The sequence below is a fragment of the Seriola dumerili genome, unplaced genomic scaffold, assembly GCF_002260705.1.
Source record: "Seriola dumerili isolate Sdu_G_001 unplaced genomic scaffold, Sdu_1.0 BDQW01000468.1, whole genome shotgun sequence".
In the NCBI taxonomy this organism is placed as follows: domain Eukaryota; kingdom Metazoa; phylum Chordata; class Actinopteri; order Carangiformes; family Carangidae; genus Seriola; species Seriola dumerili.
Window position 1 is genome coordinate 1,627,117 of NW_019174723.1, and position 13,148 is coordinate 1,640,264.

The window sequence follows — 13,148 nt, forward strand, 5'->3', positions numbered from 1 at the left end:
CCCAACAATAAAGTGTGTCAGAGCCGATACAACAGCCTCCATTCTGGAGACTTCACACTACAAAAAGCCTCAAAGCATCTGAAACCGCACGGTAACCTCCAAAACTTGGGTGATAACGTTCTTAAATAGGAGGAAAAGTTGAAGGCTTACTAAATTTAACAGCACCACGTGGAGAAGGTCATATAGCCACTGGAGGGAAATTACAAACAGATTTGTGTGTACAATCAAGGTCTGAGTGCTAATTTAAGTTTGGGAGCAACAATTCCCATAGACGGCTGTGGCTTGTTGAACAAAACAGCTTTTCTTGCAAGTTCTGCGCAAAATAATTGCTCTATGTTTTATTTTTAGAGACCGTGACTTAGGCAGAAAAATAAGAACTGGATCAATTTGAATGATCTAAAGCAGATATCCAACTTACAAAATGTTGCTTTGCACAAACACATTCATGATCATGGTCATTTATTCAGCTGTCAAAATAAATGTCTTGCATGCAGTAAAAACTGAAAAATGCTTCATTCTGTACATATACCAAACATGTTAAAATAAATAAATAACTTAAAGAGGAAAACAAATGAAAACAAAGTTATGTACAGCTGTGAAACACTGAAGGCTACTGAATGTAGCCAAATGTTCATTGGTCTACCTATTCAAAGAAGGAGAGGTGCAACTGTAGAGCTTTTACACTTTGGTCTCGATTTCTTCACTCTTCCGGACTGCTTGCTCTGTTTTCTTTGGCAGTTTAGTTTGACAGTCACTGATGTTTTAAGTCTTTGGATCTGTTTAGGTGAACAGCTCACAGTTTGCTCTCCTCCTCCTCCAACGGACGATTCAGACCCGGGATGAATTTGAGGAGGCGCCTGCGGAAGCTCTTCGGTTTGGGCTTCCTCTGCAGCGAGTTGAATCCTCCCTGCTTCTCGCCAGAGGCAGAAGACGACGACGACGACCCCCTCATGTAGCTACGCGTGCTGGCGCTGCGGGTCAGATGCGTCTTGGCCGTTGTGAAGAGCTCGCTGGCCGGTCGGAGACGTTGTTGCCTGTGCGGCGGCTGCTGCTGCTGCTGCTGGTCTTTCTTTTTGTCTGCACTGCCGCAGTCTGAGTCCACGCTGCCGTCTGCTTGGTACAGGCAGGTCTGGTAGAGAGGGTCGTCCTCGGTGGCTGTGCTGAGAAAGCTGGCGCTGCTGCTGGTGCTACCGGTGCCACGCAAGGCTCTCTGAGCGGCGGGGCTGGGGGCGCCAAGGCTGCCGTACACACCTGCCGACTCCAGGGACTCGTACACTGCAGCATCACTCATTACTATACCTGCAGAGAAGAAGGGCAGAGTCAGGACAGTGGGTTATCACTGAACACACAGACAGGAAACTGTTATAACTGTTGCTGAGAAAAGGGCATTTATTGGTTTCAGAATATGTATTTTTTATATTTATGACTGTATAATATTTGTTGTGAATGCTAACTGCCTCCCGCAAAAGTAAAAAAACAAATGTATGTTTTAATCCTTGTTTTTTTTTGTGTTTCATACATCTACGGACAAAAGAAGGGTTAACATGGAGTGGATTGTTCTGGGGAAAGTAAACTGAATTGAACTGATATACAAGATAACCTACCATGAACAAGCCTCTGTTCTTGCACCATCAACGACCGATATTCATCCCACTTCTCATGAAGAGTTTGCTAAAAAAAGAAGGAAAGACATTTGTTAAGTGATTATGACAAGAAAACCACAACTGTACAGCGTAGAGTAGACAAAACAACTTAGTCAAAATGAAAAACAATGCTATAAAGATAAGCCATATTCATTAAAAAAAATTCCAAATTACTTTATTGCACCAAAGGGGAATATCCTCAAAGATCATGACGGTATGGGTGAAACATTGACAAATAACAGGAGTTATAGGTTCCGACTAAGAGGAAGATAACAAATGAGAGGGTACTCCCAGATACCACAAGCTGACACTCAGACTAACATGAATATGACTGAATCAGTGGTGATGGAGGTAGTCCTTTTTCAGTCAGTGTTCATAGACCACAACTATAACGTATTTAGTGAAGAATCAACATCTAGCAACATTTTCATCCCACGCGTGTCCAATGCAGCAGCAGGTTAATCTTTAAAATGTTGGATTAGTATCTCAGAGAGCGGCTGTGTTGCAGTGGATTACAGTAGGGACAGCTGCTGTAATCTTGGGGGAAAAGCTCGCTCACTTGAGCCACTTCACTGGCAGCTTTTTTAACAGCCATGAGGGAAGAATGTCTGCAGCGATCAGTGAGCCTGCCCGGGAAACTGCTGATGCAACAGGTGGTGGTGGCTGCTGGGCAGACAGGTGTGGAGGGAGGAGGGGAGGTGGTGTCTATATCTAGCATGTTAATATAATGTGTGCCTGTGTGTGTGTGTGTGTGTGTGTGTGTGTGTGTGGCTGCCGGACACAAAACCAGGCCTACTCACTGCTTACAAACAGTTAAAAAATGGCTGCAGCAACACAACCCACCTTCAGATACTGCAGCCGGGCCTCCAGCTCCGCTTTCCGGATCGAGTCACTGTAAACCGTCTCCAGCCTGTAAGTGAAAAACCAGAAGGCAACAGAGTTAATAAGTGTAACAGGAAGCACTTATAAAAACTACACACAAAAAAGAAAAAAAAAAAAAAGAAGACAACTCCACCATATAAAAGGCCCTTTTCATAAGACAGTGGTGGGAATGGGTGTGGTGAAACAGTTTAATAGTGGGAGGGGGGCATATACAATTTCCACTCAGACACTTCAGTGCTGCAAATCCTTTGAATCACATGAGTAGGGGGCTGCCAGCTTGTAGAGCTCGTTTTCACTCTAACACTTTATACGGACTCGAGTTGTAACTATAATTTGATGATGTCAGTCTATAAAGTCATTGCCGACACTGCAGCTCTTGATGCGGTCCACCCCACTTCTTTTGCAGCAGCTCTCAAAGTTCAGAGACCGGGGACCACGCTAACTGTCCTTTTAATCTTTTACAGGCAGGGAAGGGGGGTGAGGAAGAGAGTGTGGTTCACATTAAACATCCACTCAGCAAACTGACAGATATCGAATCGTAAAAAAAGACAATTGATGATGATGATAATTTTTTCTCTTTTAATGAAATGTTACAAAGTTGTGAGAAAAGCTGAAGGTGCTTTGTCCGACCAGTTAACGATAGTTGTCATTATTGATTAATCTGCTGATTATTTTCTTGACTTATCAATTAATCGCTTGGTCTATAAAAATAGTTAAAAATACTTGTCACAATTTCATCAAGCCTGAGGTGATGTCTGCAAATTTGTCTTCTGTCCAAACAATAATCTAAAATAGCCTGTGCATATTCTCATTTGTCCAGGTCATAGTATCCTAAAGGAGTTTAAATCGAAAAAACAACTGGACTTGATTATTTGTCTGGGAAGACGTTTCACCTCTCATCCAAGAGGCTTCATCAGTTCATGTACGCATCTGACCAGGCTGGGACTGGTCCAACTTTCTGGTGTGGAGACCCAGGTATCTAAAACCCAAAGATTCGGTTTACTATGATCTATTCAAAAACTGCAGATTCTCATCACTGAAATGCTGAAGCCAAGAAAATGTTTGGAATTTTGGTTAAAAAAAGACATAACCCAAAATAGTCAACAATTATTTTTATGTTCACTGACTAATCCTTGCAGCTCTGCAACTGACAGTGATGTCAATTTAAAGAAAAGCAGCGAATCCTTTTCCATTTCAGAAGATGGAACCAGCAACAGCTTTTAAGCTTTTTCACTAAACCAGTGACAAACTTTTCCTGTCATGCTCTCCTCACCATGTCTACTAATTTAACTTTTATTGACCATTAACAATATTGGGGAAACTTGTAAATCTTTGCCTCGTGTTACTCAGGAGTTACGACTTTGCCCAAACTTCCAGAGATTTAAGGAACAAAAGACTTTTGTGAACACTGACAATGAACTAGAGAAGAAAACACACTTTAATATGTCTCCGCTGTAATTTACATGTCATGTCTCCTGCTGAATACAGTTTTCTAACATGGGAACTTGTAGCTTTGTAAGCACCAGAACACTCTGATTTGCTCTGTGTTCCCACATTCATCTGATTCTTGCTATGCCCCCCCCCCAAGTCTGAGAACCACTGAGCTGAACAATTAATCAATTATTAAAACTGCCATCAATTTTCTGCCAAATCAACTAATTTTTTCAGCACTAGCAGAAAACATAAAAAAATTTCATTTCAAAAGATGTTGCTGTTGTTTTCTGGGAGTCTGTGTACCTGATTGTGTTACCGCAGGCCCTGATGAGCTGAACGATCTCTTTATGACGAAATCCCTCCACGGAGGCCTCGTTCACACTTGCGATGGTGTCCCCTGCACACACACACACACACACACACACACAAAGAGAAACACAACATGTGTGTTAACCAGCAGCCGTCTGGTCAGGATCCACTTCAATCCTCTTGTGGCTTCAATTACGACAAACTGCAGCAAACTGAAGCTTGTTTGATTCTAAATGAAACCTTGACACATGTGCAACACAAATGTGGAAAGCCATGTGTGTGCAGTCGTGGCATACGGCTCATCACTGAACTGCAGTCACCTCATGTGAATAGTTCTTTTTTTCAACATGTTAAAGCCATACAGCAGGAGTGAAACTAATGATTAGGTTCTATATTAATACTGTGAAAGTATCAAAGAGCTCAGTCCACAGAGAGATGCACACGTTCATTTTCTTTCGATCGACTAATCGGTGCTGTTACTGTGCAGTAGTTGTTTGTTTACCACTTCCACAGATGCAGAACGGTGTGACAGTGTGAAGTGTTAGTTATAAGTTGTGGTGTGGGCTCTCATGCGTGTGACAGTGGCCTTTGTGAGGTTTCGGCACAAAGCCTATTGTCCTCTTTCAAAAACGACGCCTGATCTGCCTCAAGCGATGAGGTCATTGTGTTCACAGCAAGACATGGGGAACAATAGAGCCAGAGCAAGCACGCGAGGAATGTAGGAAGTGAAACTGAAGTGACATACGCGGGCTGGATGAAGGAAGGAGGGAGGCAGAGACATCTTTTCTGACACACCGACTGAGACATGAAGTTCAAAGCGGCCGGCTTGTGACTGAGCGGTCACGAGTTTGAAAACCAGAGACAATTTATAGGACCCAAGCTGTAGACCGCTGCAGTGCAGAGAGAGCTGCTTCTCGTTATCTCACTGTCAAAAATATTTTCTTCATCTTCTATTCTCTGATAAAGACATAAGTGTACATGCTGCTTCTATCTCTCCGGACTGTTTAAAAACACAGACAAAAAAAGGAAGCGAGACATGTTTGCCAAATAAAAATAACACACCCTTTCAAACGGGTTTTTGAGAGGTTGTCTTTGCTTCACTCTATCTTGCACACTGGTGAGAGGAGCTGGCAAGCATGCGTTGGCTGAAATAGCCGCTCACTAAATTGTTTGTTGACTGGGAAATGAGTAGGCACACACTTCCCTAAACAGGCGGCTGAAACTCATGGGTGATTTTTGCTGACGTACAGTACACAAGTGTCAGCTGGGAAACACAAAAAAAGGACAAGCTGAACCAAAAGCTCCTGTCACGCTCACTTCCCCTCAGGTCTATTTCAAGTATTTTCCAGGTTATTTCAGGCTTGGATACAAATAAAAAAAAAAAAAAAGAGAAATACAAACAGAAACTCACCAACTTTAAGTCCTGCCTGCTGAGCCGGGCTGTCACCGTGCACCTTGCAAACAAATGTACACATCTCCACCGAGTTTTGGTCCTGATGGTGGAGGCCGTAAGTCTGAAAGAAACAGCAGATGAAATACTGAGCTAAAGAAAATGAAAATGCTTAACAAATACTTCCTTTCCTTTTGTATTCTTGACGTGTAGGAATTTGTCTTACAAAATTGTGACTGTCAGCAGTTGTGAAATAATGCAACACTGATAAACCACTGATTGACACGCTGAGGAAGCCATGACAGACAGTGCAGGAAACCAGATCATATCACCGAACAACCCGTGACGTGGCACAAGCATGCAAAGTTTGTTTCTCTTGTCTGATCAAACACAAAACACTGGTAGACACAAAACTGGCACTGAAATCAGCCACAATTACAAATCTGCTGCTCTCACACACCTCATGAAGAACCAGCAGTTCACCTTAATAAATGCTGAAAACTGTTGTAGCTATTTGTAATCTTTCAGAAACGCATCTGTGCCTTTGAACGCTCCAGTGGTGGAAAGTAACCGAGTAGTGTTTTGTACTTAAACACAATATTCAAGTGTTTGTACTTTACCTGAGTATGTTTGTTTTATGCTTCATTATACTTGTACTGCTCTGCATTTCAGAGGGAAGTACTCTTGACTCCATTAAAGTTGATCAGTTTCTTAATCAATCCATTAATAATTTGGTTTATTAAACTTTTATGAACAGTGCATATTCTTAAAATGTTTTGTTTTTTGTGACCAACCATCCAAAACACAAGGATATTCTGAAAAGAAAAGCAGCAAATGCTCAGCTGAAACTAGAGAACAGTTGGCATTAAAGCCAAAATGATAACTAATCAATTATTAAACTAGTTCATGATTCATTTTCTATTGAGCAACCAGCTCTATTATAAAGGGACATTAAGTATCCTTAAGTGCTTTAACACTAACTAACACTTTGAATGAAGGACCTTTGTTATTTTTATACTGTTAATACTTGCTACTTTCTACTGAGGTCAATGATCTATGTACTTCCTCCACCACTGGAAGGCTTCAATATTTTGTTGTCTTAGAAACAGTGTTTGTTACTTCCACATGTATTTGCAAGATCTTCCCTGTTTCAGTCACCGCAGCCTCTGTGCAAAAGGTACAGACAGACTTCCCCTTGTCACACCATTATCAGTCAGGCAACATGCTGCTGCTGAAGGAGTCTGACACTCAGCAAACAGGTCGAGAGACAGACAAAACGACATGTGTCTTGTAAAATTTATCAGGCTTTCCATCTGTAACAGTCAAGCGCTTCTATTAAAATGTGAATCCAACTTGGATGAATTTGTCTTATGGAAATTTGAGATGATTCAGATCTGCCTGTGTCTGAGGCTGCTGCTGGTTCAAAGTGAGCTTCCTGCTCAGCAGCCTGAAAGATAAACATAAAAACCATGCAAATATCATTGAAAGGCAAATATCACATTTACATGCTGGCTCCCCAGCTCAACGTCAGTTTTAACCTAACAGACTCAAAACTCTTCTTCTCAAAAGTCTTTTTTCTGTTGACCATCAAACCGGCCCTCATGATCTCACTTCCTTCTGGCCACAGGCAGACAGGAAGGGCGGAAACCTCCAATGAAACCATAAATAGAGCAATATTTCTTCTCCAGTATTTCAGTTCCATAAACTTTAACTGACCACCGAAGCATTAAAATATCCTCATTATTGCAAACATTTAATCACTGCCTTGAAAACTATTTGAAGAATGAGGCCTGTATGACAGAGCTGACTTTGTGAGGCAACGCTTCAGGGAGACATGAGCAGGGCGAAAGAGATCAGAGAGATACTGAGGTCAAATGTGTGAATCCTCTGCCTGCTGAGCGGGACGAGTGTAAAGCAGGTATTACATGGGAAGCGTGTGAGTAAACCACACAGCTTAAAATACAGACGCTGGGAGAAAAAAAAAACATCTCCTCCTCTCTCGAGTCATGGGACTAACATCACCGAGTTATTTGACTGATGCGTGACCTTTCACCCCGCCGGCGTAGGCAAATGCTCGGATTAAGAGATTTACAGGACAAGATGTTCATCCTTCAGTCACTCAAGTTTCATCTGTTGACAGAGATGTGGCCGATCAGGGAAATCCTGTTAAATGGCACTCACAGGGTTCAGAACCCAGAACGCCCCCCCGCCCCCCCCCAACATCCCGCTGTTAGTCTTTTACCTGGATCTCGAAGCCGAACGCCTCTTCTTCTTTTTTCTCCAGAACCACCACTTTCCTGAGAAAAAAAAAGGGATATATATTTTTTTTAATTTCAGTTGATTCAACCTGTTTCTGTAAATCCTGCAATCCTGCAGATACAACTTGTTTTATATCCACATATTTCCTCCTAGTGTCAGAGTCTTCCAGTAAAATTAATGTGAGCCATGTGATTAAACTCTGTGGAGGTTTTCCATAAGAAAAACTTTCAGATGCTACAACAATTAGTTGATTAATCAAATGGTCAATAAACAGAAAAGTATTTTGATAATTTATTAAGGGCTGCAGCGTTTTTTTTCTTGATCTATCAATCTGCCAATTATTTACCTTCCTGATTCATTTAGTCTATAAAATGTCAGCAAATAGCGGCAAATGTCAATCGCAAGGTTCAAAGTGTCTTCAAATGCCTTGTTTTGTCCGACCAACAGACTGAAAACTTAAAATATTTAGTTTAACAACGTAGAAGAAAAGCAAGTCTTTAGATCTGAGAGGCTGGACTCACTTTCTGAGTAATTATTGCAGGTCTAAATCGATTCATCGTTTAATTCATTTTTCAAGCAAAATTGGTAAAAATGTGATGCTTGTAGCTTGTCAAATGTGAGAATTTGCTGCTTTTCTCTGTCTCACATTATAATAACTTGAATTTTGAGGGCGCTGGTTAGACACAACGAGACATCTAAAGAGCTCTACCACATCATGACGGGCATTTTTCACAGTTTTCTGATGTTTTATAGACATTTTACTTCTGTCATAACAGAAATAAAGCTAAAAAAATATGAAATTTTACAGTCTATCCATCAGAACTTCTGTTAATGTCATTTAAAGACTCCAAGGATCATTTATAAAGGCAGCATTGTTGTCAATAAAATCCAAAATGCAAGACCAATATTTGAGATAGTAAACAAGATGTTTATATCCAACTCTGGATTCCTCTCTTCCGTGCGGGTCCTTATCTAAATTGCATAACAAGATATTTCTGCGAGCAGCACAGGACCTCTTCTGTGTCCAGCAGCATCTGGACGTCACAGACATTGTACAGTACAAGGGTCTGTCAGACTGAGACGTCGGCACAAGATCTCTCATGCAGAGGCAACAACATACATCAATATTCATGACAAACCTCAAGAATATCGTACATAATAATGTCTGGCATCATTAAAGAACACTGTTTGAATGGGGGCCTTTCACTCTGAGAGGAAGCTGCTCACTTGTAATCACTTTAGTGTAAATAAAAAAAAAAAGGAGGATGAAGTTCAAGGACAAATGTCAGTAACTGATGGGGAAGATTGTACCTTTGTGGTTCTGGTGACTGTGTTAGGGGTTTCCACTTCTGCAGCCCACCACCCTGCAAGGAGAAAACGAAACAAGACGTGGAGCGTGTCAGGCACCTGTGTGAGGTTGATGCACGATTACTCAGAAGGGTAAACCCCAGCATTTCCTGGACACACCTACTGTACACAACAGTGAGACCAGTCCGTCGAGTCTTGAAGCTGCACACGTGTGCTGTGCCATGTGTTTATATTTTTAAGCTACTGGGGTGCTGGTATAGAAACACTGGCACTGAAACCAGAAATACATGTCTGGCTGCTCTTTGTTTACATGTAGAGATCCCAACATCACCTAATTTTAGCTTCACTTCCAAACGAAATCAGTTCCCTTCAGGCACTCAAACTGTTGACCTATTTCATATTCAAAATCATTTAGAACGGTTTCTAGCGCATTAAAGAAACAAATAACACATATTTTATTCATCTACATATATTTTTCTCTATTTTTTTCCCCCTGCGAGGTCTCAATATTTTCAACAACTCCGGTTTGACTTGACAGTGGCGAAGACTTCAGCCACAATAAGTGCATTGAGTGAAAACCCCAGTCAACAGCAGGTCAGGACCCTGCCCTACCTAACTGTATAAATAAGGAAGGTATCTGTCCAGAAGGCTCCACTAAATCACTTACAATCAATCCACCTCTGTTCTAACTCAATCATTTTCAAATGCTGCTCCTATGAAAGGCTGCTTTGTGCTGCAGCCTCTCTGGGTAGTAAAATGTTGCTTTCTTTATGTCCCTACACTTACAGAATTGTCCCGTGCCTGTCTCAATGAGTGCATTTATTCCCAAATAACCGCGGAGACCGACGGGGGTGGCTCGAGCAGGATCTCCATCCCTGCGTGTGCACAATGCACTGTTGTAGCGCCTCACTTTCAGCTACTGAACACTTGTAGTAAGTGGGTTTGTGGATAACTGTGCCTCTCTTTACAGTACTACACATGTGTGTTTTAAACTATAGTTTCCAACTGGGACGTCAACTTCTGCCAGAAACTCTAAAGGAAATAAAGCCACATATTTCAAATAACTGTGCTTTACGAGAAACACAACAACAAGGACAATGTGTTGATATATCCACTAGACATGCAAACGTTTAGCAAGTATTACACAACATCGACTGGCGTCTGGTGTCACTCTTGACCATCAGGAAGGAGGCTGTCAGTCCTGGAAACTTCACTTATTGCTTAACTAATCCAGGCTAACATGTTCTTACTGTTTTAGACTCATCATTTAGACAAAAAGATTGATTTGATTATCTTTAATGTATATAGTGCGCTCTTATTTTGAAATAAAGGCAACATTTGAACAATTGTTCTATTTGGCCATTTGTCAGCAAAGTGAGCTCAGTAGTTAATTGATTTAAATAACTTACCTATGATTTATTAACAAACTCCAAATTGCAATTAATTGGTTGGTTCAAATATCCACTTATGACAGAAGTACATTTCATAAATTTTAACATTCATATGAGAAATTTCCCCTCATAAAGTTTAAGTGACCTTAAGACGACCATATGAATGTTGGTCTTTGGACATTGATCTTTTAAAGTCATAGAAATTTGATTGAGTCTCTCTCTTGTTGCTCATACCTCATGTCGTGTATTTAATTTCACAATAAACTGTGAAATTAAAATGTGATCAGTTTTACACCAAAACCTTGTCACATTTCCTCTGTTACATACACGTTCTCGTCTGAAATCAATTCTAACAACATATTTCATCATCCTTCTGAGGAAAGGAGCCATGTGTGTCTGAAAATGGGTTCATGTTTGGCCTTAAGGATCTGTTGCCCAAGTCAAATCATCATCACATTAATCTGAATAACTCCACAAACTCCACAGGACTGGACCCTGGTGTACCTGAAACAGCGTAAATCAGAATCAGCGTCTGGGTGGTCCACACTTGCCCCATTATGGGCTACCACTGTTGGGCTCTCAGTGAGATGCCCTCTGTTGATAAACTGTGAACAGTTTTCTGTTGATAAACTGTGAACAGTTTTCAACAGCTTCCCAAACATTTTCAGATCAATTCACTGAAAATACCACACATCTGATCAGACTACATCCCAAAAAGAAAACACAAAGAACTTCATCTAGGAAGATCCTTACTCGATGAACAGTTCATGGGCTCTCTGGACATTCTTACTAACTCTCTCCTCCTTTTAAAGCGTGTAATAACCATAAAAGTGCTTTATTTGTTTACTCTTGCTGAGCTGGTCCCTGGATAGCATTTAGGGCAAGCATGCACAGTCCAGAACCAGAAGTGCTTGAGATGGGACTGGACATGATTAGATGGCAAACAGGTCAATGAAATTATTCTGCCTCTGAAGTTGATAAACGACATTAAAACAGGTCAAAGTGCCCAGTATGAACCTCTAGGACCTAGAAAGTGAAACATAATATAACTACTAAAGGGATTTGACACGAAATATTGTTAGCTTCATACTGCAGAACCCGATGAATGAGGACACAGGTAAGAACTACATCGAACTGTTGCCTCTTACAGATAAATTCAATTCATGAACTGATGTATTAAAAAGTGTTAAAATTGACTTTTTACCTTTTTGAAGTTCCGGGGCAGCGTCCCACCAGAGTAAGCCAGAGTCTTGTAGTTGTAAACCTCCGAGGAGTTGGTCGGTAAGTCCATGGTCCTGCAGCTGTCTGACTTTGACGAAGGGAAATAAATGTCGTTGTCTTGAGATGCGGGTCCAGTCTCTGGCCCGCTGGAGTTCACTTTCTTAAGCCTCCTGAAAGTCATGTTGACTTCACATGCGCGACTTAAGAGTTGTTGAAAATAAAATTAAAAGAAAAAAAAACAATAACAAACTGTCTGGTTGTCCTCCGGAGAGTGAAACCAGCGGGGCAGGATGCTGACCGAGCTGTGAGCCTCAACGTGGAGCCACCTCCAATTTCACTTTAGTGTTTCTTGTGAATAAACCGGAGGCGGGGACTTCGTTGTGAAGGACACAGATGAGTGCCAATAGTGACGCTGACGTGCATCCTCCCTGCTGCCTTCAGGTGCACCTCGGGCATTTTGGTTGTCGTAGATGCAGCAATACAGTAGTGGTTTTATTTCAGAAATTACCAGTTGAATCAAAGGGAGTCCCCCTCCACTCAAAAACTAGTCTTTGCTTTTTGTAGCTTCACTTGGAAGTTTCACTTTCAATGCGCAGAATGACGTGTGTGCCGAGTTTGACACTAGACTAGTTCATCTGCTCAACTTTTACTAGTGTGATGTAGAAATTTGAAACATCCTGGACATGCACACTGAAATGGGCCTTTAGTGAAGTAAGAGACAGCTTGTGTCGAGCATTTAAACTTTGGAAATGAAAAACATTAGCACTTTCATAGATTCTGGATTTTTCAATGAGTGAGAAGAAGTTAGATGAGTTATTATTTAACTTTTTTTGTTCAACAGTCTTATTAGATAAATTATCATAAAAAGCAGAGTTTTTTTTATGTCTTCAAACATGTCCTGGTGTAACCTCACTGAAACTGAGCTGTGGCACACATGTGACATAGCACTTTAAAATTGATGCCTTACTTCATATGGAAACAGTTGTGTAGATAACTCTGAGCAGCAGCTGTTGGCAAAGTTTCCAAACATATGTGATCAAGGCAGTTGTCATGATTTGTCGAAACAGCTTTTGATTGCAGTATCTGTGGCTGGCAGACCAACCATTAACTTAAAAGTTTAAAGTATTATTATAACTCAGAAATACTTGACAGGACAAGATTTGAGATGTATCTTAGAAAAAATGGACACAGATCTACTCATTGACAACAAAGAGACAAAGTTTTAAAATGACAAATAAGGTCTAAAAGAGTGGCATACAAGACACTTATTTTCACTGAGACCTGATCATATCACAGCCATCTGTGGCCACA

The 13,148-nt window shown here is 41.0% G+C and overlaps 1 protein-coding gene across 1 annotated transcript; it reads right to left on the reverse strand.

Annotated features, from left to right (window-relative positions):
- Window positions 1-442: 442 nt before the first annotated feature.
- Window positions 443-12,162, reverse strand: grasp (general receptor for phosphoinositides 1 associated scaffold protein). The gene is made up of 8 exons (XM_022763357.1): window positions 11,821-12,162; window positions 9,229-9,281; window positions 7,901-7,955; window positions 5,680-5,782; window positions 4,263-4,356; window positions 2,487-2,553; window positions 1,605-1,671; window positions 443-1,299 (listed from the first exon to the last, which is right to left on the reverse strand). Exons 1-8 carry the CDS (start codon window positions 12,016-12,018, stop codon window positions 794-796), a joined length of 1,143 nt encoding a protein of 380 aa, XP_022619078.1. The 5' UTR covers window positions 12,019-12,162; the 3' UTR covers window positions 443-793.
- Between the last annotated feature and the right edge of the window lie 986 nt (window positions 12,163-13,148).

Excerpts from the sequence above, each read along its gene's own strand:
- grasp (XM_022763357.1), bottom strand. The coding sequence starts at position 12,018 with ATGACTTTCAGGAGGCTTAAGAAAGTGAACTCCAGCGGGCCAGAGACT. Across the intron at positions 9,282-11,820 it reads TGCCCCGGAACTTCAAAAAG|GGTGGTGGGCTGCAGAAGTG; the intron begins GTAAAAAGTCAA and ends TTCTCCTTGCAG. Across the intron at positions 4,357-5,679 it reads GCAGGCAGGACTTAAAGTTG|GGGACACCATCGCAAGTGTG; the intron begins GTGAGTTTCTGT and ends GTGTGTGTGCAG.